This window comes from Colletotrichum fioriniae (genome assembly GCF_027942845.1).
Source record: "Colletotrichum fioriniae strain IMI 355084 chromosome Unknown scaffold_12, whole genome shotgun sequence".
NCBI classification, from domain to species: domain Eukaryota; kingdom Fungi; phylum Ascomycota; class Sordariomycetes; order Glomerellales; family Glomerellaceae; genus Colletotrichum; species Colletotrichum fioriniae.
In genome coordinates this window covers 676,133-702,732 of record NW_027076848.1, presented here as the reverse complement: position 1 = coordinate 702,732, position 26,600 = coordinate 676,133, and the positions used below count along the sequence as shown (strand labels likewise).

Genomic DNA, 26,600 nt, shown 5'->3' with positions numbered 1-26,600 from the left:
ATGCCATCTGATGCAAAGCCATCAACTTCAGGCCGAACCCTGGCCATCTTCGGCGCAACCGGCCGCACCGGGAGTGAGACATTGAAAGCCCTTCTTGCCAGATCCACGAATTCCTTTTCTCATATGAAGATCTTTGTGCGTTCCCGCGAAAAGCTCATCAAGACCTTTCCACAATTCAAGACGGATGAGAGCGTCGAAATCATCGAGGGACAAGTCACCGACGAGACTCGCGTCAAAGCTTGTCTCATCGGCGCCGACACAATCATCTGTGCCCTGGGCGAGAACGATAACAAGCCTACCGTCAGCGTTCTTCAAGACTCAACAACGACAATCGTCTCAGCACTGAAGCAGCTCAAAAAGGAAGGGGGAGCAGACTGGAAGAAGCCATGGTTCATCCTCCTCTCCTCCGCAACATGGAACGAGCGATTCGCGGCGAGGCAGCCGTGGCTCGTGAGATGGATGATCCAGAACGCCTTCTACTGGCCCTACGCGGACCTGCGCAAGGCGCACGCGAACCTGCAGGCCGAGCCGGAGCTGTTGCTACTGTTGCTGGTGCAGCCGCCCGCCATCATTGACGAAGAGGCGAGTGGGCACACCATCAGCACGGAATCGGTTGGCCTCGCGTGCTCGTATCCGGATCTTGGCGCGGCATTCGCAGAGTTGGCAACCGAGGAGGCGTACAAGGAGACCAGTGCGGTTGGTGTTACATCAGGAATGGCGAAGGCGGGCTTCTCGAGATATGGGCCCGAGATCCTCCCTAGAGTCATATTTGGACTGATGGCTAGTTTCATTCCGGGTGCTTGGAGGGTCGTACCAAGTGTGTGAGAATTATGAAGTTTGTTTACAAGTAGCGTTATTAGATTACATTAGACATGGTCCGGATGTCCAGGATAATGCACGATTCTCCAATCCCGTCATCTGCAAATCACTAGACTCGCTGAATAGTGAGCATGCCCTTGAGTAGCGACTTCATCATACCAGGTTTGGGTCCTGTACGTCGTGAAGTTGTCAGCGAGACAGCATCATTGTTGCGCAGAGCGTCGTCTTGCTCTTCTTCCGATAGGGCCAGGGTCTCAAGCTCCCGTATTTTCCACACGCGGAGGAACCAGACTGTGAGCGATTAGTCAAACGGAGCGGATAGATGGATGGAGGCATTTGCAACGACTTACTAGAGATGAACGCCGCAACGTACATAAATCCCGTGAACAGCTGAACAGGGAGATACGCGTTCAGTCCGGAGCCTTTGATTGTCAGAGCTATGGGTTCGGCGAACGTTGCCGGGATAACGAGGATAATCCAGAAGATAGACAGTGCTGATGGAAGCAGCTGCATTCCGACCACCTCAGCACCAACTGGTGCAACCGTCGGCCAGAGCACGCCGGCGAATGCGCCAAAGAGGGCGAAGACAATGAGGCCTGCAAAGTGCTTGGCGGCGAGAATCCAGAGCAAGAACGTAGCGAGACCGGCAATGATGGTGCCTAGCCCGGCTACATTGATGCGGCCAAAGCGGTCGCTAACCAGACCGATAACCGGGCGGCCAATACCTTGAGACACTTTGCCAAAGAACTCAGCTTGACTTTCACGGGGATGTGTGGGATGGGGAGGGCAACTTACGGTTGAACATAGCCGACACAATAGACCCTTGGCTAGCACTGAACCCGACTGTTTGCGCATAGTCCGCCAGTGAGAACACAGAGATGACGTATCCAAAGAGTCCGAAGAAGCCCCACGCGACAAACAACCAAAACTCAATCCTCTTGAAGATGTCCTTGTGAAACGCGACATGGACGCTGCCGAGGGCCTTGTTCCGGTCCTTCATCATCAAACAACACGCGCCATTGACAACGAACGACAAGATGGCGAGGATTCGGAACGCCCAGGGCAAACCGATGTTACGGATCATGGCGTTGGAAGCCAGGGAGTAGATAAGACCTCCCAGGCCGGAGCCAGCCGTGGCGATGGAGTTTGCAAACGAGCGGCGCACGACGAACCATTGCGGGACCACACCGACGGTCGAGTTAAAGGTGAATCCCATGCCGATGCCGAAGCCGATGCCTTGAGAGAGCAGCAGGTGCCATATCTGGCTCGTGAACGATGCACCAATGAGAGCGGCCCTAGGAAGCGAGTTAGGAACCCGGTGACGGAAATTCCGTTCGTCTCGGAAGACGTCGGGGGTTGAGAAGGGGGTGAGCGGGCCGGCTTACGCTTGGATCACGACACCGATGCCGAGGGTCGGTTGCGTGCCTATGCGAGGGATGCAGAAGGTGACAATCGGGGCGATGAGAAGGGCTGATTGTGGTGAGTGAGCGAGATGACGTGGAGAAGTTTGGGGATTGGGGAGAAGGCTCACCGACGGAGAAGGACAGCCCGCCGACGAAGGCGAGTGAGATTGGGCTTGCGCCGGGAAACGCTCCGGAGTTGAGGTAGTAGGCGAGGAACACGGCATAAGACTAGATTTGAGTGTGAGAACTCTGCTATTCAAAGTGAGACGGATAGTGTTGTATGATAACTCACTGAGTTTAAGCCCCAGGTGTGAGCGTTGATGAGAAAGACACAGCCTACGACGACCCTGTCATCATGTCAGTGACTCAAGTCTCATCAGTATGCGATCACCATAGAGAGCGCAACTTACCATCCATAGCCGCCCTCTTTGAACTCTACCTGCTCACTCGGCCGTTGACTGACAGGGCTCGCCGCCGAAGAGCCATTCTTCTCATTCTCCTCTGCCCTGGAAGCACTGTCAGGCATCCGTACCACGGCATCGTGGCTATCCTGTTGACTGGAAGAATCAGAGTGAGAAGGCATACCGGGCCCCAGCGACAAGACGAAAGGTGCAAGTTTCGTGCTTGGCAAACTGAGAGATGGGAGTTTTGCGACAAGACAGAACAGGTTTCGGAAAGGAAGAGAGAAAGTACGCCAGCTGCCTCGGCAAGTAATGACGGGTTTGACGAGTTTCGCGGGGTTATTTAGTTCGCTTCTCGGCGGGCCGAAGACCGTTTTTTCTGTTTCGATTGACTCACGTTCTCGGGGGTAATGTGGTTGACAAAGCTAACACCTGAATCATCAAGGTGATTTCACCAAAAGCCGTATAGAGTAAGACCCCGCGGGGATATGGGTGTTTGGCAAGCAGTGAGAGCAATCCTTTCTCGAGTTCTCCGAACCGAAGCGCGTGTTGGGCGTGTTTGAGTTTTTGCTTGCTGTTGGTCCCCGCCGGGAATAGGATGGGGTTGCCGTTGCTCGCTAGGCCATGAACGCATGAAGGGCGCGGCAGCGACAAGGACTCGAGGAGCACTGCAGCCAGACACCTGGGAAGCAAACAGGCCAGATTGACTCGTCAATTGACAGCTGCAAAGTCAGCGCTCTAGACCCGATGGAGGGTGGCGCCGGAGTCGGTGTCCGCGATGTGTAATGAAATCATCTCATTGGCGTTATCGCCCGGTTGATGTTTGCCGGAGTGGATCCTATCCGTTCTCGGAAAGGTAAAATCTCAATGGGAGAAGACATGAGCAATCTTCAGATTCAAGCCGGACGGTCGCGGGTGGTTTAGAATATCAATCCACTTATATTTAGCCTCTCCCTGCCTCCGTGAGTCTTCATGGGCGATGCCGCTGCTGTGGTTCGAGATTCCTGGCAACAAACAACTGAGATGATGTGTGTGGCTTCGACAATCTGGCTGACATTGGGGTACAGCGCCGACAAACAATTGCACAGCGTTGTCGGCATGTTTCCATCGATCTCGGCCGCTCTTTAAGCGCCAATGTGAGGTCAAGACACTCTTGTCTTTTTGATGGTGCTTTCCCCGTATTGCCGGCTGTTCTCCGGACTCATGTCCTCGCCGGGACCGATTCCCGGGCCGCGCCGTCTCAAATCCCGAAAAGTCGGAAGATGAACCGGGTTCGGCGATAAGTTGCCATGGTGTACGTTTTACAGTCGACTTGAGCAGGAAATTTTGATCAAACAAAAGGTAAGGTGCAACTTAGGATTGTTCATAATAAGATTCGCTTTGTTCGTAATCCTAACTACAGCGCTTCAAACACATCGACTCTTTCAAGTCGGGACAGTTGCAATGCCAAATTCCTTCTTCGTCCTCAAAGCACATACTTGAATAAGGGCGACCTATCTCCCAAGTTGAACAGCTCCTCCTCAGTGTACTTCGTCTTCGCCTCCTCCGCAATCGCAGCCTTGCGTGCGTTGGCTGACTTGTAACTCCACTCGAGCAAGAGAGCTACAATCAGTCCAGATCCACCAAAGGCCAAACTCAAGCCGAAGCCGGTTGGGTACTTGGGCTTCTCGCTCTCCAGGTACATGAAGCTGCCTACAATGCCACCGACGTTGCCAACGCAGTTCATCAGCGCGATACCAATCGCTCTTCGGGACGCGGGGGCGATGTTGTTGGCGTTCCAGGACGCGGCTGCAGCTTGAATGGGGTAGATTCCGACAACGGCGAGGACGACGGAGAAGTAGGCGACTCCCTTCTTCGCCTCGAGCGCTCCGTTCAGAGACAGAATGATGGCGTACGCAATAGCGACGATGGCAAGAGGGATCGCTAAGAAGGGCATGCGCCAGAAGAATCGATCAGAAATCTTAGCAAAGGTAATGGCGGAGATGGCGGCAGCGACGTAGGGCGGCGCAGAGAGAAGCTGGGCCTGCGTATTCGCGAACCCCATGGCCTTGGTGATGGTAGGCAGGGTGAACTTGATACCGTACGACAGAGCCGACTGGCACACCAAAAAGTACGCCTGGACGTAGATTCTCCAGTTGGTCAGGTTCATCTTGAGATCCCTCCAGTTGACCTTGCCCCCAGCACCGGCCTCCTCGCGGCCACCGCCGCCCGACTTGATGAAGATTGAGAGCTCGAGGTATCGGATCTCCTCAGGCTCGAGCCAGCGCTTCGAGAGGGTCGGGGTATCGATCAGGAAGAAGAAGCAGCAGGCCCCCATGGCGACGGTGGCGAGACCCTCGAGGATGAAGATCCAGCGCCAGCCTTCGAGGCCGGCGACACCGTCCATTTCGGCAATGGCGGCGGCGAGGAGACCGGAGAAGGCTCCGGACAAGGCGCTGGCGCAGTAGAAGTACGAGATTCGGACCGCGAGATCTTTGGGCTAGAGATGTTTGTTAGAAGTACGCGGCAGACGAGCGTTCCAACCTGTGTACTCACCATGTACCAGTAAGAAGTGAGGTAAATTGCGCCAGGGAAGAATCCAGCCCTGCGGATGTCAGGCAGAGTACTTAAATCACGAAATTTGCGGAACCTACTCAAAGACGCCGAGAAGAATGCGAGTAACCATCAATCCACCAAAGTTGCGAACCAGTCCCGTGCAGGTCATGATGATACCCCAGCAGAGGGTAAGGGTGCCGAGGTAGTACGAAGGACGCTTGACTTTCTTGAGGATGATGTTACTGGGAACCTCAAAGAGGACATAGGGGATGAAGACTGTTTAAGACGAGTAAGCGAAATGTCATTCCAGTTCCAAGGCCAAGGCTCCGATTCTGGCACTCACAGATAGATAGGACAGTGTTGTACTGCACACCAGACATGCCCAGGTCCTCCACCATGCCTTCAATCTTGGCATTACCGATATTGGCGCGATCGATGTGGCAGATCAAGTAAAGCAAAGCCAGCATGGGAATGAGACGAACGTCAACCTATTCTCGCCTGTCAGTCGGTATAAACGTGGTGATTCAGCATTCCCAGCTACCCACCTTGTGGAAAGTCTTCTTCCGCTTCTCTTCGGGGTAGTTGTTGAAGAAGTCGGCATCTTCAGGGGTCAATCCATACACGCGGTAGGGACCAACTTCGATGGCCTCCGGTACCTTTTCGAGATGAGCTTCTCCAGAAGGTCTGTGGCCAAAGACGGCATCGTTCTTTTTCGATGGAGCTCCTATGCGTGGCCATGTTGAACGGAGTCTGTGGCGTCTGGATGATTCGAGGGCAGGAAAACAACAAGAGCAATGGCGACAGACGCTCTGCAACTTTGAGATGACGGACAGGTTGCTTCTTCCAGCTCTCTGAACCGTTTCGTCTCAAGAAACTTCACAGATGAACATTTCTGCTCACGGATACTTATATCTGACCAGGACCTCCTCTTAATACAAAGGGGACAGATCAAGCCCACTGCGGAGAAAGGCTGGGATCATCCGGCTCTACCCCAGACCCAAAAAACCCCGGCCCAAACACACACTAACCCCAGACTTGGCAGCCGCAGAGTGCGGGGAAATGGTGCCATTGCTAGTCGGAAATGTCGGACTGCAAGACGGATTCTTGATCAGATGCCGATACCTTATCCGTGTGGTGGTATCCGTCATGTCCGCAGGGGCCAACATGCTGCTCTTGCCAGCATTTGCTAGAGTCACATTGCAGGAGGCTGGTTCGAGCAGGTCGACGGTATTGGAGAAAGCCGGCTGGGATAGGTGGCAAGACATGAACGAGACATGGCTTTGCCGTTGGTGGAAATCCAGCCGGGGTCGTATTCCCTGTGTGTTCATTGGATTCATAGATTGCGCGACAGCCGCATGCGCGAGCTTGAAGAGACCCGGTTGGCTTGGTGGCTTTTGTTGCGCAGTTCCATCAAGACGGTGGGGAATCGCGTTGCTTACTGGCATGTGGGCTTGTTTGAGAGATGTGAGATTGAAGACGTGGGGACGGAAAAGCACCAATGCTTTCTTATTCGCCCATGATATCGTTCTCTGTCATAGCACCAGTCCCCAGCAGCTTCGTCGATGCTTGTCACATCTCCGTCTCGTTTCGAACTGGATCCCAAGAGAATGTTCAAATTAGTCTCGACATCTTCTGGAGCAGCATCATATCTGACAAAGCTCGCGATTATGCAGTGTTGCACAGACGAGAATGGCAGTTCAGTAGTGGCTCGTCGAAAGACAACACTATCGTGCAGATGCGAGGGTCATGCCATCCTATTGGGGCCACGCGTCATCAATCACTCTGGACGCTTGTGGCCGCTCATAGCTGAACGAGAGATTTCAATCCTATCTTGGCGGCTCTGGACCCAGCAGTGCGGATTCCTGAAAGCTTAATGACACCAGCGCCGGAATTAGGCTTCATCAGTGTAACTGTGCTCGGGACAGATCTAGCTACTCGTATCAAAATGGCCATGAACGGCTATCAGCGCAAAAGATTCCTTTCCGCATGGGTAGAGACATTAAAGATGCATTCTTGGCCTTTTCCGACGCCAAGATGGCTAGCTTGGTAGCGGATTTGTATGTTCCCAGTGAGATCTTTGCCTGGTTCTCATTAAGGAATCGAAGATAAGGGTGTGGCGAGCGAGCCCGAATTTGGATATGGATTCAACCATGTTGTTCTTTGTATGCTCGTCGAACACAGCCGATTTGGATAAGATGCTGTTACGAGGTAGACTTTGAAGTCTTGACCTAGAGATCCAGGACGCGATCATACATATTGGTCAAGTATCAATTGCTTGCAAAGACGTCCAGGACCAAGCTCTCCCGCAACACAAGAAGTCAGTCAATAGGTGATTACCAATGCCTCCGTGGTTAATTCTACGGCCTCGCCTCTAGAAGTTTGCTAGCTGACAAGACAATGGGTAGAACTTAGAGCAAACATGGCGCCAACTCAGATCAAATCCAGAAGGTGTCGTTGCTACTGCTGGTTCAGGTAACAAGTTCTGCACGGCTGCTTTTGTTCATATGCATCGGATTATCTGCTACAATATCACCGGGCGCTGTCTGGCAAGTTCCGAAGGGGCAGGTAAGACGTAAGTACCGTAGCATTGTCCTCGGCTCTGATCCGGACACTTTTGTGTCTATCACTACCGGACACTAATCACCAGTGACGCTGAGTGATTCAAATCATTGACTCGTAGCACTTGCCATTGGAAATGGCCAGAGTAGATAGGCCGATGGGAGTTGCCCGGTTCAGAGTTACATGGCGTTCGAGTGCATCATCGGCGAATGTGGAAGCTATCTCCACTCACTTGCAGACAAAACATAGCGCGATGTGGGTCTCTTATCACGACTATCACGACGGTCATATGTGAACCATTGTTTCTAAACCTCACGATAGACACCTTCCTCCGTCGGCCCTTCCCTTTATGCATGGGAATTACAGAAGTTCCCGCATCACATCTCCATGCGAACTAATCTCTCGGACCGGGCCGTGGGTAGAAGGTGAAATGCATGCATGTTGATGCATCACTGCGATATCCACAATCCACCTTTCCTCGTCTCGAAAACCTTCTGATGTTTCACCCAATCAAATCTTTGGCAGCAATCAACGATGTATGCATGAATCTTCATTAAGCAGCTATAAAACGCAATTGCCTCCACATGTCGACGTTCAACTTGTCTCAAAGGTACTCTACCTTGCACTCCATAATTGCCGCTACCCGCTCGCCAAGGACTGTAGGAAAAGCCAAGTCAGATGGAAAAGCTTAGCATCGAGATGATTGCCGCGCAAGCTACGCGTTGAACAATCCGTGTACGTAGCCTACCAAACTTACGTCGATCCCACCATCTAATGGAGGTATCCAAACTCAACCCCATCAACCCGAACAACACTCGCAACCCGCCCGTACAAGAACTCGAGCGTGATATCAAGCTTATCCGTCACCGGCGTATACTCCACCTCAAATACCTTCCAAATCCCCCACCCACCCGCATCACCCGCGTCCAGCGTCCTCTCGGGCTGGCCATTAAACTGGATCCCGATAAACCCCGCCGCATGGTTATCAAAATACGACCAGAACCTCAGCTTATACGGCACACCCGGCTGCACGGAAAACACGGGCGTCGAAAGCCGCGCGCTGACGACCGGGTCCTGCGAGTTTCTATCATACAGCAGCCGGGACTCAAAGGAGTGCGTTCCCGTGTGGGATGCTGCCGATGTGACGCCGACGCGAGCGTATCGGTCTAGATTCTGGACGATCCAGGGGCTGATGCCGCATTCGAAGTCGCTGTTGGTGAGGAGGTTTGTGCCGGAAGGGCTGCCGCACGGGGGAGTCGGCGTGGGCGTGCAGGTGGGGCCGCAGGCGCAGGCGGAGATGTAGCGGGAGGCGAAGGTGCCGCAGGCGGAGGTTGCGCGGGTGGGAAAGTTTGCTGCCGTTGCGCCGCCTGCTGTAAGGGTTGCGCAGAAGGCGGAGGCGGAGGAGACTGCGGACGGGGAGGGGCATGGGAAGAGGGCGCGGTAGCAGCTTGGTGGTGTTAGTTATCGTGATAGATAATCGGAAGCATGGAATAGTACTTGTCTGCGTTGCATCTTGCGAGGGTAGTTGTTGCATGGGTCCCGATGGCGAGCACCGCGAGGAGGATTGAGAGTGTAGTTGAGACAAACATTATGTTTGACGATGTACTAAGTTTGAACGAGTTAAATAGGGTTGGTCAATTGGTCCGTGGAGACTCTGTTTTGATTCTCAATCTTGCATCTCATAGCACGGCTTTATACTCCTCTCGGACACTATGAAAGACTTTCCATGCTCTTTTTGATAAAAACCATATTCTGTGTCAGTGGCTTACCATCAAGTAAGATTTTCCAAAATCTCTCCGAACACGAGTTCAGCTTCACGCAAGAGGGCACTAGATGGCACACCACGCCGGATGGCTGCATCTCAGCCGTTGCAAGTCAACGAATGGGAGTCGTCAGTGCTTCTGCCAAACCTCTGGGAGTCATGGGATCAGTGGTCCGAGTCTCAAAGACTGAGACAACTTGACATGTAGCTCTTCGAAACCTGGAGTTGAAAGCGTGGAGCGCAGGGATCAGTTCGTATGACGGAATTTGTTGTCAGTTGCCAAAGGATCTCGCTTCCGCACAGCTTGATGACATGTCTTAAGCCACGGGAGCAACAGAAAGAATATGTCTTGAAATTTGTGTCAATGATGACAAGATACTAACGCTGAGCTGAAGGCCTTCCGTGGTAGGTTCTCGCAAAGGTTGTTCTCAAGACAAAAAACGATGAAGCCTAACGGTAGATATAACATGCCGAAATTGGAGCTGAACACCAATGCTTTTGCTGAAAGTATCGGGTGGGACGTCTTCATAAGTGTCTCAGAAACGACGACTGTGAGGTTTAACACGCAGACTTGACTAGGTCGGTCATAAGCCACGTCCTCTTCCGGCTTCGGAATAAACTCCTCCGGGAAAACAATAGATAGTCCGGCGTCAGGCACGCAAACATTATCGACCTAACCTCAAGGTGTTGAAGGATCGATACATGCGTTCCTCCTGCAAAGGAGTAAACTCCGAAAGACTGTTTAATGTTAGCCTTGCAACCACAGGACCCCGAATAAGCCATTCTTACCATGCATGCTTCGTGTAGTCCATATAATTATGAATGGGATCTAACCCAGGCTGCTCAGGACAAGAATCCTGAGTCACCGGACACCCAACAGTAGCAACCTTCGTCGCAGGCGTATCATCAATCAAATCCCCTTCCCCCTCACAATCAAACCCATCAAACACATGAAAAAGCCCGAACCAATGCCCGACCTCATGCGTCGCCGTTTTGCCCAAGTTATCCTCCGGGTCCCACGGCACGCCCGGTCCGCCGGGCATCGTGCCGACGCTGACGTGGCAGCCGTCGTAGGTATACCACGAGGTGCCGTTGATTCCCGTGTTCCAGGGGTCCTCGACGGGGAAGCTGCAGATTCCCGTCGCGGAGTTGGGGTTGGTCATCATGCCTGTCTCGAAGTAGATGTTGAGGTCGTCATAGGCGCCTCGGCGGAGTGCCTCTGCTTTCTCCTTAATGCGGGCTTGCGTTGTCCAGGCGTCGTTGACTGTATGCGTGATGTCTTTGACGAGGAATTGGATGTTGTGAGGGGCGAAGGTGTCGTTGAGAACTCTCATCTGTTCCAACCAAGATCAATCCCAGGACTTAGTCAGCTCGTGCGGGGATTGGGCCTGCGGCGCACCTGATCGCTGATCATCGTATCGGTGACAAACCCTCTATGAGCCTCGTCTTCGACAACGTGCAGATACGTCGAAACGAGGAGACCCTCCGCCCGCTTGTGGAGGAATAAAGGTGACAGTCCCTCTGCACGCTGGGCGGCGCGGAGAGCTACGGCAGCTTCATAGGCTTCGGGTCCTGGCTGCCCCGAGCCGCACTTCTCCTGAGCCACCACTAACGATGCCGTCCCCAAGCCGGCGCAGCGCCTGAGTAGGGCCTTCAATCTCATGGCGGCAGCGATAGTTGCGGTGTTGAACCGATCAAACGCTCTCCGAAGTGTCGTAGGCACTGAGAACAGCGAGTTGCGAGTTTAAATATTCATCTTCTGTAAGGCTCGAAGAGGAAGGTGTTTATCACAATGGAGTTGCCGATGGTCCCCAAGCCAAGCATCGGCAGGCTTAGGCCTTCCTAGAAAGGCTATCGGCCCCTGCCCAGAATACGGGTTGATGCGACGTTGCGAGGGATGCTACCAAGTCCATGGTCGATCTTTCTAGTGATACGGATCCCGTAATTGAGGTTGAGGTGCACGCGACTGTGGGCCGACTTGAAGAGTTTCGGAGACCCGGCCGGGATCGGCAACGGCGGATGGAAGAGAGGGTCCGGCGCCGGAAATGTTCTGGATGCCGGTCGGAAGCTGTAGTGAGAACCTGATGCACACGACCTCCGAGGTACGCCCTACTGGGTGTATTGGGTAGAGGTAGATGAAGTACCGCTGTTTACCCCCTGCTCACAGGAGATAATTGTTCAATCCTCGTGGGCATCTGCAACTTTCATGCAGCTCATCTTGTGCGAACCAGGGCAATGAACCATGGCATTGGGTCACACCAACATCGACACCAAGTAACCACCCGTGCAGTTCCCCCAAGAGGCAAATGCTGACGATTAGTAACGTACAACCTCATCGGTCCTGCCCACTAGAGGCTTGAAGTGGCTTGCGTTTCATGCAAAATGGTGATAGGTACTGGAGTTGCGGATTGTGGTCACTAGCCAAGGCTTGAAGACGTGATCGCCGGACGCATCCGGATCTTCAGCGATCCGGCGGGCAGGAGCTGTTGTCCATGAGCTTACTCAAGCCCTGACTTGTCATGTAATGCCCCTCGAGGGAGGATAACGTGTCGAACACGAATAAAGAAATGATTGACCCGACTGCCCGATTGCGATCTTAGCATAGAGAGCCCTCAGAGAGCCGTTGCTTGTCAAGAGCCTTCGCTCGCAGTGTGGCTCCGAGACTTTGCATCAGCCTGCTTGCCTGCTTGTGCGCTTGCATAGGAGATGGCGTGCCAAAACGCCAACGACAAGAGCGCCTCGGCTTCCTAGTCTCTGGGCGGCGGCGCCGCCGGGATCGAGCAAACTCCGAAAGGCTTCATTCCAAGATAGGCAGCCCGCGCAGTTTGGCAGCCGACTCCCGAGGGAGATGAAATGGGGGCAGTCCGATCTGTGGTGGCTTTCCAACGTCATGATTACTATACTCAGTCAGAAGCAAGCAAAATCTTTTGAAGCCTTCTCGCAGACGCCATCCCCAATGCAGCGGGGATGACAGATCAAATAGGAAAGGATCAGTAGCACTTTTCCCAGTCACGACAAAGACAGAAGAGACAGAGCCACAGAGCCAAATCAACAAAAAAAAAAAAAAAAAAAGGCTGAGGCAGTTGGTTGCACAAACCGGCCTTGATCGTCTCGTAGGCCTGCGCCGTTTATGGAAGCGCGGCATGCCGCCGCCGCCGTGATGGCCGGTGATAACTACGCAGGTGACCGCGTTGCCAAACCTGCGCTAGCTGTGGTAACACAACGCTTTTGAAGCCGCTGCCGCTGGGGGCACTCGAGATCTCACACGCGTGGCTCGGGATGGAGAAAGAGATACTGCTGACCGCGACGCGAACGCGAGCTGAAGGTCCGGGAATATGTGCGTGCCGATCGCTGAAGAACAATCGAGGGATGCGGAACGTGGAGAAGGTGAAGATTCGAGCTAAGTGTTGAAGACCAAAACCACTCGGGCCGCCGTTTATCAGCCCATGCGACTCGAAGCTAAAGCAGCAGTGTGGTGTTACCCCTCAGGTGAAGTGCGTGACCTAGGCCAATAGCTGGAGGATATTGTTTAGCTAGACGTAGGGAGAGACATCTTCAAAGGAATAGGTAGGGGTAGGAACCGGCGAAGAGGGAGGCAAGGAGGTTAAAAGAGTGTCAACTTGAGAGGAAAGGGCAAATATGCCGTCGTGGTGAAAATTGCATGACTCTCAACCGCCAGAAAGTGGGCGAAGTCAGCTTGGTGCGAATCGATAATTCGTGTCTCACTCGTACGATAGCGGCATAACCCTTGCCGAGGCTAATCCCAATTGATCTGATCGGCGCCGTACTTTAGGGAGCAAACGCTCTTGCTTGCTGCTTGCTGCTTGCTGCTCGTTGTCCGGTCTGCTCGGACCAAGTGATGGGATGGCCGTCATTGTTGGTGCGGAAGGCCGTGTTCCTGTTTGCACGTCCAAAGAATTTGGTGGTGTCCCGGTCATACAGTCCAGGGATGAGAACCAATGGCCTGTGTTTGCAGCGGAGAGAATGCGAAATGCAAATCCAAGTGTACGGCACAGATGGTCAACTGCAGCAGCGTTGTCAACTGAAATGTGACGCTTGATTAGGGAGATGGGCACGAAACGGCGGAGAGGAAGATGGTTGCAGTTGCAGAAGAGGAGGAGGAGGAGGAGGAGGAGGAGGAGGAAAGCCGACGATCATCGGAGATAAGATACCTGAATGCGTAGGTACCTACTTTATCGATTTGAGTGCCCTCACCTCACCTCAGGCAGGAAATGAGGCCGGGAAGGGAGGTATCGCGGATGGAATCACAGGAGGTAGGTGCGGTACGTACTCCGGACAGAGTGTTCCTGTGAGGTGGCTAAAAATGGTAAGGCAGGCGGCCCTTGCGCAGGTTCATCCCCAAATCTCCCGTGCTTACGGAGTACCTAGACTGCTTAACTCGCCGGCTCGACCCCCCCAGTGCCGCGCCGCCCTTCTCCCTTACGACCAATGCACGCCAAATCCTGGGTTGTGACCCCTGCATCTCCAAGCTCGACGTCTCTCTTCCACGTGGTAACCTTGCATCTTCCTAAGCTTCTCTCCGCATCACCGCATCTGGCGCCGTCGATAAGAATTCGTTACTCTGGAGCTAAGGCGCGAAGCAGCAAAGGTCGGTCCGGTTACCTGAAGAATCCCACGAGGAGATCGTCCCGCCCGAGCCTTGCCTATCACCAAATCCTTCCGTAGGCCCTCCGTATCCGTCTGCAGAGCACCGCAATCACCAAAGTCTTGCTCTGCATTCATTGTGTGTGTGTGTGTGTGCGTTCGCGCCGTCCTCGAATCGCCCTCGTCCTGGTCATTGTCATTGTCATTGTCGGCGGGCAGAAGAAAACCCTGCACCGCCTCACCTTTCCAACGAAGAGAATGCGAACAATGGCGAAAGAATTTCCGATCTTTGCTCCGCTAATCTACTCGTCCTTTGACAATGACTCTGGCATCCCCGGTTTTCGAGCATGCCTTGAACTCTGATTACTGGGTCGGCACAATCTGACAGCCCGCCCATTCATAGCTTACGTACAGCAAACGCGGCCGGATTTGGGAGTCTGCTGCTGGGCGAAGGGGGCCAATTCCTTTGTTTGCTCATGTCGACATTAGCAAAGACAAACAAGATTCTGATCGGCCCAAACCCTCCACACCATGGACACAAGCAGTATTGGCTGCGAAACCTCACCAACGGAGGAAACTAACGCTGCGGGTCCCCTGTCTCGCCGCATCCGAGGGATTCTCATTCATCCAAGGCTTCCTCCACAAATACATTGCCATGAAGCACCAGCACTGGCTGCAAAATCTAGCACCAGCGTGAGAATTCTGCAGCCCAACGCAGAGTAGTGCAAGGCGCTAACTATCATACTAGAAAAAGGTACCTTGACACCAAGCCGCTTTGACTCGTCCACGCTGGAATCGGTTGGTTCGCCGACTCGTCCGAAATCCCCTACGTCTCGAGGCATCCCAAGTTTGGATACAAGGGCGCAAGCCTCTTTCACGACCAGGCGGCCGTGGCGTTTTCTCTGCCCCTACCGCCATTGGCCAGTCGTCATGAGACATGAATGGGCGGAGGAGAGAGGTAAGAGGCTTTCGATGCCGACTGGGCGTCTGCAAAGCACCCTAACGGATGTTACTGACCGAATCATCCCGTTCGACTCGTCTTTTCCTGATGAGGCACCGGCGGGACTGTCTGTGCATTGTGCGTAGTTTGTCTGCAGCAGACCTGGAGTAGGTGGAGCTATGTCCCGGCCTGGTCGAGCCAAATGGCCCTGGCATGGAATCAGTCGTGGGAATCCCGGTCTGATCTGCTGCAAGCCTGCATCGAGCGCCCCATGGCACATGCAGATATAGAATGGCGCTAAAATGGAGAAGACTCTGATATATGATGGGGAAGGTTCGTCCGCCGTCAAAGTCAAGGCGTCCCTTGTCTCTGCCCTATCTGGTTTCTCTTCGACACAACTCGGTCGTACACCCAACATCTATACATTCTTCAGCACGATTTCTTCAACATGGACGCCGCCAAGGAACGGAATACCAAGAGGGAGGAGGAGGATACCACAGCGAAACCGTCCAAGATTTCAAGCCTGTTTCCCGATTGGTTGGTTTGGTACAAGAAACCGGAGTACAGGGACTTCAAGGAGTATGCCACCGCCATCCGGACCGGAAGAAGACCCTTGAGCAGGGACGGGAGAGACAAGAGTCCAATTCCAGCACGGTTGAGTTTGGAGAGGGTTTTGAATAACCAGACCTGTAAGCATGCCTCTTAAGCCACGCTGCCACCGACAATATAGGGCCCAAAGCTAATCTTCGTTCCATCCAAGGCTCGCCAATGTCCTTGTATGACTTCTACATGTACCTCAAGTACATCGAATTCTCGCCCGAGAACCTCGAGTTCTTCGTCTGGTAAGTGACACCTCGGCCATTGACACGATTGCAAGAACAGTGGTCTGACTGTCCTCCCAGGTTCCGCAACTATGAAGGATCGTACGCCAAGACTGGAAGTCTCAACAACTTCCCTATAGAGAAGGATATCGACCAGTCGTCTTCATCACGAGACAGTATGGCAGACAGTGCTGTCGATGCAGCGGGAATCAAGCTTCCTTCCATCCAGATGTCCGAGTTCGAGTGTGACCCCGAAGCAGGTAAGTGTTATTTCTCGAGTCCTACATCGTCAGCCGTAGCTAACATGCCGAAGCCAACGAGACAATGACCAACATTGTTCATCTCATCGCCCCGGAAGCCGCATGCAGACCCAACAGCAAAGTCGGCCCGAACGGTCGCGACCGCATCAAGTCATGGGCCAATGCCTGCGCGAAGCCAATTTGCGCAAACAACGTTCCAGCCGTCATCCCGACCCGTATCGCCCCGAACTCGGCATACCGCGTCGAGCTCAACGCCGTCGTGAACACATTCCTCGTCCCTGGAGCCGAGAAGGAGCTCAACATTCCGCCTGCGCTTCGCGATACCGCCCTTCTCAACCTTCAGCACTCCTCCGACCCGATCCACCTCAAGCCAATCGCAGATCACGTGTACGGACTTCTGAAGAACTGCTCCCATCGCAACTTTGTCCGCCTCGGTGTCTCCAACGGAACCTTCGAGACTCTCTGCATGGCCACCAGCGTCGGCATTGCCCTCACTATCGGCGGCTTCCTTTGCGTGCTCCTCAAGGCCTTCGTTCCCTTCATGGGCGCCAACAGCAGATGGAACGCCTTCGCCCCTTGGCCAATGTGGTTCGTCGGCATGTCCCTCATCTTCTCCGGTCTGCGAGGTAGCTGTTTCTTCCTGTTGCTCTTCACGAGACGTCAGCCCCTACCCTGGGAACGCTTCGACGACAGCGCCTCTCTTCTATCGCAACGTTCTGGTCTCATGAAGTTTGTGTCACGAATGATGATCTTTGATCGTAAGATTCGCGTCAAGGATGTCCATTTGCGCAGGCTGCAGCACAAGATTGTCCTTCAGGCCATGGTCGGTGGCGCGATCTTTGCCTGTTTAAGCACGTTGATTTTCATTTTCCTACCGGTGTGGTCGCAGACAGTAGTGCCCCATATGTAACAGTTGCTTGTCGGCGAGACTGTACTATGACGGAAGTGATTTGATGATATGTATTCTTTCAGGATCTAGCGTGTGATATCCCTGGGTGGTCAAAGTCGATTTCTATCCCCTTTGTTTCTATACTACAATGTCTTCATTTTATTTTATGTATTCGTAGCTTGGCACCTGTGCCAGGTATGAAGATGTATTTAGATTAAATAGGATCGAGGCAATGATGGTCATAATGGAATTAAACTTCACCTCACAATGTCTGCCATAATTCCTCCTTGCGGTGACATGAATTCCTGTCCGCAGGCAAGCTGTCCCCATTCCAGTTCAGGAACCCCCTATTCATACCCCTTACTGCAGGCTCACTAATATCCCTACGTTACATCGCCGCGTGTATCACCGTAGATCTTCCGCGTACGGGTTCTTCACTAGTTCTCACTGACAAACTTGATGACTGTCGGTCGGAAATAGCTCATTTGCCGCCTGCTTGGCATCTTCTTCGACTTTCTTTTATTTGCCCCGCAATTTGGAAATTCTCATAAGTGAGTAAGTTCTTCAACTATGAGAGCCAGCTTACTAGACATGACCCAACGGTTTCTGGATTTCCATGTAGGTCTGGACATTGCCGTGTTCTCGACGTCATGACCTCCGCATGTGATGGAACCAGCGGACTGTTATAGTCTTGCACTACTCTGAGGATTGTCTCCCATTAACCCGGGTCCCCTCTATCCATGAGAAACCAGAGCTTAGTGTTCAGAAACCCTGGAAGTCACTTGATGTACCTCGCTGGAATCTCATAGTCAGACCTCAACGTCCGATGCTGTTCCAAACCAGGTCATGATCTCTCAAGGTCGACTTTGTCATCCAATCCAACCATGTTTCCTATCTCGTCCAGGGTGACTTAGGCTCCCACCTCATGTCATCAAGCCCCTTCCTTCTCCTGAATCCAATTATTCACCACCTCGGCAATCTCCAAACTATTCTTTTCCAAATGCATGAAATGCCCGTTCCCATGAATTCCAATCTCCCCCAGCTTAATCCAATCGGGCTGCCCACCAACCTGCTTCAGGTAGTCCACAGTGCAGTGATCATATGTAACATGCACACTCGCCTCCGTCGTAACCATCAAATACGGCACGCTAGCAATCTTGGGCAGCTGCCGCGCCGGCTCCTTTTGTCGGTAACAGCTCCGGTGCGTAAGCGTATCATTTCCGGCAACCTCGGTCTCGAGCTCCGCCGCGCTGGCAACCGGCGGATCGTAGTCGAGGGGCGTGTTCGTCAATCCCCACGCGTTGGTGGCTGAGCGGCTCTCGAATGACCAGAACGGCACCGTCGTGCCTTCGAGGTTGATGTTGCCCGCAATATACTCTGGACAATCGTTCGACAGCAAGATGGGGGCGCGGGCGCCGATGGAGTGCGAGATGAGGTACGCTTTCTCGCCCAGCAACGAAAGAAGCTCGCAGCCCGAGGCGCGGAGGGCGTATTCCTGCGGCACCCAGCTCGTGGACAGCGGGAGGATCGTCTTTTTGAACTGCTCAAACGTCGGGTCGCCTTTCTGTCCCGTGCCGGGCCACTGGGTGTGGAGTGCGGCTTGCGGGTATGCGTCGTAGGCCTCGACGTGGGTGAACCCCTTTTCCACGCCCTCAGCCGCCGTGCCGGCGATCATGGTGAAGTTGGCGAGGTTGTTCTCTGTCGAGCGGCCGATGGCGGCGGTGTCGACGAGGTAGACCGTGTGGCCCTGTTGCAGGAAGTAGGTTGCCCAGCCCGGGCGGTTGTCGGGTGTGTTCAGCCAGGTTACGCCTGTTGTTCCGCCTCCGTGGAAGAAGACGATGGGTTTAGGCGGTGTGATACTGCCTCTGCTACTGCTACGGCGGCGGGTGCGGGTTTGGCTGGTGGTGACGGGGACTAGCTTTTCGACGTAAAGCTGGTCTACTGTGACGTTGCCTGAGGTGGTTTGGATGTAGCGGCCTCCGACGTAGAAGAAGTCGCGGGTGTGGGCGGCTTCTTTGGAGGCGCATTTTGTGCTGATTGCGTTGACGCCGGTGCAGTTCCCTGTAGCTAGGGCCTGTGTGGCTACAGCACCAAGGGAGAGGACTGAGGCGATTGAGACGCGGACCATCTTTGCGGAGAGGGAAACGGCCGAAGGTTGAGGGAAATGGGTGGCAAGACGGATCGACTGCGACGCTACGGTAGAGAGAGATCGGGGTTGTGGCTGTTAAGTATTTGGTGATGACGGGGCTGTCGACTGGGGTTTCCGATGGCGGCCGCCCAGAGGTCGAAATTCTTTGAAGGATCCATTTCTCGAGATTGCTGGTTCGAGGAATTCTTCAAGGGGCGGAGATGTGGTTACATTCACGGGATGGATCCGTGGAGATGGCGACCCACAAGGCCCAGGGCCTCAGTCCGAAGGTTGATAGTGGAGCGAAACCGAGCGTGTCCTTTGGCGTTGCGGTAATATCTTGTTGGAATTCCCATGGCAAGATACGCGATCCGCACTGTCGGGTTTTCGGTCTGAAGGAACACTCGGCAAGATACTATGCGGATGTTTCGTTTGTCTTTGCCAAGACGGAGGAAGGTTTATCGGGAGGTGGATCTTCGGCACGCAGAAGCCAAGGAAATGACGGGCCGGGGGTATTGGCTTTTTGGGTAAAGTTGGCCCCACGCGCCGAACCGTTTCTTCGGGGCACATCTGTAAGCGATGGGACTTTGGTCGACCTCATATGTTTGTCGATTAGGTGGAGGTTTTGGTTTGGCGTGATAGGAAGACACCATAGATGTTGTTCGTGGGCAACAAAGAAGACTAGAAGAAGAATGAAAATCATCATCAAGAACATTGGCAATTAAGCAAAGGAGTAAACAATCAAGATAAAGAATCAGGCCCAAAAAGATAGGGGGCAAAAAAAAAAGAATAATTGCTTTGTATGTGATTCGAACCCGCGAGATTTCCAGATGGCCGTACAAATTGGGCAATCGAATGCCAGTCTCAACGGGACGTCAACCGTTAGACCAAATTCAGGCGGGTAGTCACTTCCAGGGTGAAAACATCTTCCTCTCTACTGGGTTGACTTTTTGAGCATTTTTGTCCCTATATACCTCTCCCCCCCCTTCGCCCCACCTTAAGCACTTCAGGTGAGTTTCCCGCCTCAAGTCCTCAGTCGTCACGTGGCTAAAGGTAAATATTCCATTGACAGCCTCCTAAAGTGGAACATATGACCTCCGTATCTGTAAGAACGCGAGGTAAATAAAAAAGGTGATGTGCCAAAACGTGATGCTGTGATCGAATGGGCTCTTGCAAGGTACGTCCTCGGCGCGTCCAAAAGCCTTCTGTCCGGACAGAATATCATTTTGCTGATATGTAGGAGAAGCCAAGCCAGTAATACATCTATGTCAATAGCCACAAACAGTCCGCATGGAATCCGTCTGGGTTTCCCATCCCAAATCGTCATCGCGATTACGGGAATGGATCAAGATGGGCTCATGGGACAGCCTTTGTACCGATGAAGAGGAAATTTCGATACAGGAGATCAAAGATGTCGATAAAAATGTGTAAAGCAAAGTCAAATACAAAACAATATCTCGATCAAACAGTTAAGATGATCATTCCGTACCGCTGCCTTGATATGAGAGCTCACATGGGAACTTATCTCAGCAGCTGAGAGCGGAATGGTGAAGCTTCCCGACTTCTTAGTCCCGTGTTCACCGCGAGACAACAAGCATCAACACACAAATATATCACCCCATTAGGGATCATATTCATTCGTGAATACGATAGGTAATCAACAAAAAATCTTCAATCCAAAATCAGTCCCCAACCACGTTCTTTCCCTAGACTTCCTCCCACACCGACCAACCCTGCTTTTCCCACTTTACGCCGTCACTCACATCATCTTCCCTCTTTCCAACCCAACTCACCTTATTTTGTCGATCTCGATTCATCCCTGCGTCCTCAAAACACATCGCAGCTTTCCGCCAGCCGCAATACCTTTATCTCGTCAAGTCATCAGACTGCTGCGATTTTTTCCGACACGAGACAGAAAGAACTACAAAGTATCGTCAGATGAGACCACCAAGATACTTCCATCCCTCCATCTTCATGGCAAATGTCTAGTACTTGAATGCTAATCAAGATTGAAGCACACAATGTCTTTGCCTCAGAACTTTCCCGCCTCAGCCGCCGCAGGCATAAGTGACATCGAGTCCAACCCGATCAACTCTGACCAGGCGTCCCTGAACCGTATTCCCGGTCTTCACTTCGTCGTCGGCACAAACGGTCGCATCAGGGCTCGCCCCGGCACTCCGCAGCTCAAGCTGCTCACACAGGCCTTTTGCAACGAGAATCCCATTCGTGACGCGTCGAAGCTGATTGCGCACCGCGGCGTGGACATCCTCGAGGCCTACTTCAAGGTCATTGCTACCGCGGCCAATGGTAGCAACGCCTTGGTCGCTGCCAACAACCACCTGGCCTGGGTCCCGGCTCTCCGTATCCTCACCAGAGAGAAGCGCTGGAACGAGTACCCCGGAGTCACCAACCAGCAGGTCCAGTCCGTCATGGACGCCTTTGGAGATGCTCGCAAGCGCTTCGTCGATGGTCATCTTGCCAGTGACCCCGCCTGCAAGGCCCAGCCCAACAGAGAGCCTTTCAAGAGCTTCGTCGATCTGCTTGACCGCTTCAACGTCGCTCGCGGCATTCAGACTGCCCCTACCGCCATTGTTGCGCAGGCAGGCCATGGAACTATTGCTGCCGCCTCGGCTGCTCCGGTCGCCCCTGCTCAGTCCGCAACTACCATCCCGTCTGCCTTCCAGACATCGGCAAATCATCTCCAGTCTACTGCAGACAAGATGATCCGGGATGCTTTCAGTGCACTCCAGATTAGCGACCAGCAGAATGATCAGATCAGCAACGGTCTCCAGACCTCGGCGGCCCAGCTCCAGGCTGCGACGACCAAGACAATCCAGGACGCTATCGATGCTTTCAATGTCAAGGATAAGGTCATCGAGACCATTACTCAGCAGAACGACCAGGCCAACAAAGCTGCTCAGATGGCCCAGGCCGAGATCACGGCCCTCAGAGCCAAGTATGAGAAGCTCATGGAGAAGAATGCCGAGGCAACGGCCACCGCCGTGGTCGCCTCTTTGACCGATACCATTACTGGCGCTGTGACTCATGCTATGGCTGAGACTGAGGCTGCCGAGCAGCGCGGTAGCATCTGTGGCCAAGAGATGCTGTTCGCCCACATCGTCGATGACCTCAATGAGCTCGAGGCTCTTCGAGGCGGCGAGGATGTGGAGTGGGCTGCCGATGACCTTGACGACTATAAAGACAAGCACAACATCCCAGACTTCTGAATTGTACACCAAGACGTCTCGATGCCGGTGTCCCGTTGGAGGAAAGTAGAAGGGTCACTGCTGTACAGGTTGGCACCATCGGACAAAGGATGGGTTAGGGATTACGCATATCAGGCGTTGGACTGGTCTAATCAGAGTCTATTGGTGTAATAAGCAGCAAAAGCTCCTGGTCTATCAATACATCTGCCTCTCTCACGGTCTATGACCCAAGTACCTCACGCGTCCGCCCAAGGATGCCCTCTACAGAAATTGACAACGTGACCATCCCCATCAAACCTTTTTAAGCTCAAACCCACCAGCCTGAACATACCGCGCCGAAGCAAACACCCCCGCCGAAGCAAGGATCGAAAACCCGCAAAATAACTGCAAACCCAAGTAATCCCCTCCCCGCGCATCGACAATCGCACTCGCAATGGGACTCCCCGTAAGTGCACCAAATGATTGGAACGCAAAAGCCGTGCCAGTCCTGGCGCCAATCTCTCGAATGTCTGAGATCTGCGCAATAAGCGTCGGACCGATGGATGTCAGCCCCGACGAGAGGAAGCCAAAGGCCGCCGTGAAGACTAGGATGCCGGCGTTGCTCTTGATTGGGATCCAGAGGGCCAGGCACGCGATGCCGGTGAGGGTGGCGAGGATGATCATGATGTTGTAGCGGCCTATTTTGTCGGCTACGAGGCCTGGGATGACGCGCCCGATTAAGCTGGTTGGAAAAGCCAGTAAGTAGGGTTTCTCTTATGTGGTGAAAGGGGAGGCTTTTGGGACGTACCCTACGGCATGCATGATGGGCAGCAGGTAAATAACAAGGCCGTCGTCCATACCCTGTGCCTTGGCCTGTAAAATGACAAAGGCGTAGGGAACAAATAAGCCCCAAAAGACCAAAAACAGACCAAAAACGGTAGACATCATTGTCGGTTCCCGAATGCCCCGGAAATACTCCTTCATATCTACCGGCTTCGTTTGCGGTTTCAGACGGGACCTTACGGTGAAGCACGCGATTATCAGAAGACAGAGAAACATGAAGCCGACAGCACGCATCGCCCACGGGAACCCGACACTGTCAATCATTCGCGGGATCATGATTGGTAAAATGACGCCACCGACGGACGACCCGGACATCATAATCCCAAAGGCGGTGGCGCGGCGGCGATGGAACCATGTTACGAGGCACGACATACTCGCGCTCGTTACGGCACTGGCGCCGAGGGGGCAGACGATGCTTTGGGCTAGGAAGAAGTGGAAGTACTCGGATCCTAGGGAGACCATCATTATGCCGAAGACGTAGGTTATGGATCCACAGATGAGGAGCCATCGAGGACCCCATTTATCAAAGGCGAATCCCCACTGGACCCAAAGTCAGTGGGCCAAAGCTGGAAGAGGTCGGGGAAGCACTGGACATACGACGATGGGCATGAAATTTAAAGTCCATTGCATGAAGCTGGTGATCCATGATATGGTGGACGAAGTGTACTGGCGAAGGGCATCGTTGACGTAATACGTCTGAAAGACACCAATGCTGTTTCCTAGGCCAAATGTACAGAAGAGAACGCACCACGTCCCAAAGAGCACAATGAAAGCCTGCCTCCCGCCCTCGGGGTAGTCATCCAGGTTTTCGCCAGTATCAACTACGGATGTCGTCGTCGAGAGACCCTGCGCGGTGGCCGCCAGCCTCTCGGGATCGTTCTCCAGATCCGTGCGGGGGTGGGATGCGGAGGACACGCGCCTTTGCTCGAACCGGTCTGGCTGGTGGGGGTCGGAGGCATTTTGGCGGGTCTCGGGCCCTGGTTCCGAGGAAGCCGCTTTCTCCATCTGCAGTTTGGACGCGGGGGAGGAAGACTTCGGAAAACGTCTATGCGTGTTAAAGATACTGCAGTATGCCCTAAGAAGCCGACGGGATGGGGATGCATCGTTTGTTTGCAACTCTAATTCTGGCAAACGGACCCTTAAGTATTTAAGCAAAGAGCGGAATCCGGAGAAGATTGTGGATACATGTTGTGGGGGGTCTGGGGATGGCGATCCTCTTTGCAGTGTTGCCATGCAAACTATTACCTAACGTATTGTTGGTTCCGTGATTGTTGGGGTGAACATATTTCCACCATTCACGGTGTTTGTAAGCGAGGCCTTGGGAGATGTCTGCTACCAAGGATGACGTGATTGCTCGGCATTGGGGATTGACAAACACAGGTTTCTGCCAGATATGATAAAGAATTGAATAGTTCTGTTGCTTCGGGTCCCAGTTGCACGGTTGGGATAACGCCTGGTTTGTACTCGCTCCTTGACATTTCGCTTGGCAGTTGAGTTGTTTGTTTGGTAAACCAATTTTGTGTTCCTCGTGTTATGGATGATTTATTTTGGAATTGACACCAGATGTTGTTCTATTCTCAGTCACCTGCAAACTCTTGAGTGAGCACCTTTGCTCTTAGAATGGGTGTAATTAGCCAAGATTTCTAGCGCTGTTAACTGAAGATTGACGACGCTTCTGAGACGAAGAAAGATATATTCGAATGGGAAACAACAACCAACGTACCGACTTCGAGCTGCGGTTCGTCCCCTAGACACGTGATGTATCAATGCTAGCTAAGGACCATCGCATAATCTGCCTAGAAGTCCGGAAGCACCTCTGAAATGCTTGAGACATGTTCAAGACTATTTCTCTCTTATGATACTGAAAGCTCTATAGATATTGTACCGCTAACGAAAACGCAGACTAAAGCTAAAGACCCAGAGAGCTGCACCTTCAACCGTAAGGCAAGGAAGGCGCCTCCGAGGTTGACACCGTGACTTCCAAAGCCAACCCAACCCAGATTTCCTGCGCGTAGGCAAAGTGGGGCGACTTTGATAGAATCTTCCTGGGAGTATTCAGGAGTCATATTCCAGATGGTTTGAGCCCTACTGCTAGCACACCTTTGGACGCCCCGGGCCCTCTTTTATAATCTTCACCTCTATTTTGTAAGCTGCTCATCTTATCCCACCACGGCACACCTTGGATCGCTTCACACTCTTGCTCATTCATCTTCCCCTTCGATTGTTCAGTCGACCCTTTAGTCTTCTCGCGGCACCCGCCTGTAATTCATCCTATTTATTATCTCTGCTTTGCTGCCGTCTCTTCTCGCGGCTTCTCATCGACGCACCTTCTTCTACTCCCATATCAATAGCTGCGCGACCATCACAGACTTTAGTCTAAGCAACCAGTTGCCACCTCAACAGCAAACAGCAACGCCATCCTCTTCGATCGATTCATCTACACACCTCAGTCCAGGTAGGAAGCTCTTTGCTAGATGAAAATTGAAATATTGTCTGAATGAAGCTAATTTTAATGTGGAAGACCAGTCGCGATATAAGATGTCTTCCAACAAGACTTCCGATGACCTCGCCGTCCCTAACGAGATGGATCCCGAGATCAACGACAACAATAATCCGGGTCCTTCTACCCGACCTGCCCTTGGCACCACCGCCACCGCTGCCGATCATGGTATATCCCAGAGCGATAATAAAGAGGCGGAGAAGGCGACCGAGCTGCAGCGCCTTCATGCCAGGATCCAGGAAGAGCGCCGGGCTCATATTGAGGAAGCCCAGCGCCTCGAGGCCCAATACCAGGCGGAGCGGGAGGAGAAGGAGCGCCTGGAGGTGGCGGCTCAGAAGGCAAAGGACCAGGCGCAGAAGGCGCGTATTCAGAGAGCCGTACAGGCCACCCCTGAGGAGCGTGCGGCCCATGAGGAGTCCATGGAGATTGACGACGCGATGAGACGTGCTGAACGCCGCCGTGCCAACACTTACGGCCGAATCAACGGATATCTCGAGGCCTGGGGAAAGAAACCCCGACGATGAGGAATGACTAGGGCTTCGTTTTATGATTTCTGATTGCTTGCTTAAGGTAGTCTAGGGCATAAGGGACTCAGTAAGGGCCGAAACATAGCGGGAATCGCTTCGAGGCTCACGGAGGCCTTTTCTGAGAGTGCACAACCAATGGCAGGCTCGTCACATTGACAAAGGTAAAAAATACGAAGTGAAAATGAGAAAGGGAATCTTTGTGTGACGCAAGTGTTCAATATCCAGTGCTTTAACGCTCTAACAAAAATCACTACGAAATGATCAAAAGAATGTGACACTTCTCATTATGAACTCCAGCCGAGATACCGTACCCATCTTGCGCTACTTAGTCCAATGGCGAGCACTTCGTCTTCTTCACTAAAGGTTTGCTAGTGCCGCTACCTTAGCTAAGAGATTACAGACAAAGTCACATGGCCATTCCAT

At 53.0% G+C, this 26,600-nt stretch overlaps 9 protein-coding genes across 9 annotated transcripts; 4 read left to right on the top strand and 5 right to left on the bottom strand.

The window, feature by feature from the left end:
* Window positions 1–825, top strand: N0V96_009405 (uncharacterized protein; the record flags this gene model as incomplete). The annotated part of the gene is made up of 1 exon (XM_053198717.1): window positions 1–825. One exon carries the CDS (start codon window positions 1–3, stop codon window positions 823–825), a length of 825 nt encoding a protein of 274 aa, XP_053043838.1.
* A 103-nt stretch (window positions 826–928) lies between these two features.
* On the bottom strand, window positions 929–2,805 carry N0V96_009404 (uncharacterized protein; the record flags this gene model as incomplete). Its single annotated transcript, XM_065758632.1, has 7 exons — window positions 929–1,110; window positions 1,170–1,553; window positions 1,615–2,114; window positions 2,205–2,289; window positions 2,351–2,450; window positions 2,515–2,569; window positions 2,633–2,805. 7 exons carry the CDS (start codon window positions 2,803–2,805, stop codon window positions 929–931), a joined length of 1,479 nt encoding a protein of 492 aa, XP_065612697.1.
* Window positions 2,806–4,088: 1,283 nt separating this feature from the next.
* N0V96_009403 (uncharacterized protein) lies at window positions 4,089–5,625 on the bottom strand (the record flags this gene model as incomplete). The annotated part of the gene is made up of 4 exons (XM_053198719.2): window positions 4,089–5,102; window positions 5,159–5,207; window positions 5,257–5,434; window positions 5,502–5,625. The coding sequence occupies 4 exons, from the start codon at window positions 5,623–5,625 to the stop codon at window positions 4,089–4,091; spliced, it is 1,365 nt and encodes a 454-aa protein (XP_053043840.2).
* A 4,683-nt stretch (window positions 5,626–10,308) lies between these two features.
* On the bottom strand, window positions 10,309–11,142 carry N0V96_009402 (uncharacterized protein; the record flags this gene model as incomplete). The annotated part of the gene is made up of 3 exons (XM_053198721.1): window positions 10,309–10,336; window positions 10,446–10,813; window positions 10,879–11,142. 3 exons carry the CDS (start codon window positions 11,140–11,142, stop codon window positions 10,309–10,311), a joined length of 660 nt encoding a protein of 219 aa, XP_053043842.1.
* A 4,330-nt stretch (window positions 11,143–15,472) lies between these two features.
* On the top strand, window positions 15,473–17,015 carry N0V96_009401 (uncharacterized protein; the record flags this gene model as incomplete). The annotated part of the gene is made up of 4 exons (XM_053198722.1): window positions 15,473–15,713; window positions 15,785–15,866; window positions 15,927–16,105; window positions 16,159–17,015. The coding sequence occupies 4 exons, from the start codon at window positions 15,473–15,475 to the stop codon at window positions 17,013–17,015; spliced, it is 1,359 nt and encodes a 452-aa protein (XP_053043843.1).
* Window positions 17,016–17,925: 910 nt separating this feature from the next.
* On the bottom strand, window positions 17,926–19,122 carry N0V96_009400 (uncharacterized protein; the record flags this gene model as incomplete). Its single annotated transcript, XM_053198723.1, has 1 exon — window positions 17,926–19,122. One exon carries the CDS (start codon window positions 19,120–19,122, stop codon window positions 17,926–17,928), a length of 1,197 nt encoding a protein of 398 aa, XP_053043844.1.
* Window positions 19,123–21,143: 2,021 nt separating this feature from the next.
* N0V96_009399 (uncharacterized protein) lies at window positions 21,144–22,349 on the top strand (the record flags this gene model as incomplete). The annotated part of the gene is made up of 1 exon (XM_053198724.1): window positions 21,144–22,349. One exon carries the CDS (start codon window positions 21,144–21,146, stop codon window positions 22,347–22,349), a length of 1,206 nt encoding a protein of 401 aa, XP_053043845.1.
* A 270-nt stretch (window positions 22,350–22,619) lies between these two features.
* On the bottom strand, window positions 22,620–24,155 carry N0V96_009398 (uncharacterized protein; the record flags this gene model as incomplete). The annotated part of the gene is made up of 4 exons (XM_065758631.1): window positions 22,620–23,049; window positions 23,116–23,690; window positions 23,748–23,846; window positions 23,895–24,155. 4 exons carry the CDS (start codon window positions 24,153–24,155, stop codon window positions 22,620–22,622), a joined length of 1,365 nt encoding a protein of 454 aa, XP_065612696.1.
* A 1,533-nt stretch (window positions 24,156–25,688) lies between these two features.
* Window positions 25,689–26,174, top strand: N0V96_009397 (uncharacterized protein; the record flags this gene model as incomplete). The annotated part of the gene is made up of 1 exon (XM_053198726.1): window positions 25,689–26,174. The coding sequence occupies one exon, from the start codon at window positions 25,689–25,691 to the stop codon at window positions 26,172–26,174; it is 486 nt and encodes a 161-aa protein (XP_053043847.1).
* Window positions 26,175–26,600: the final 426 nt, after the last annotated feature.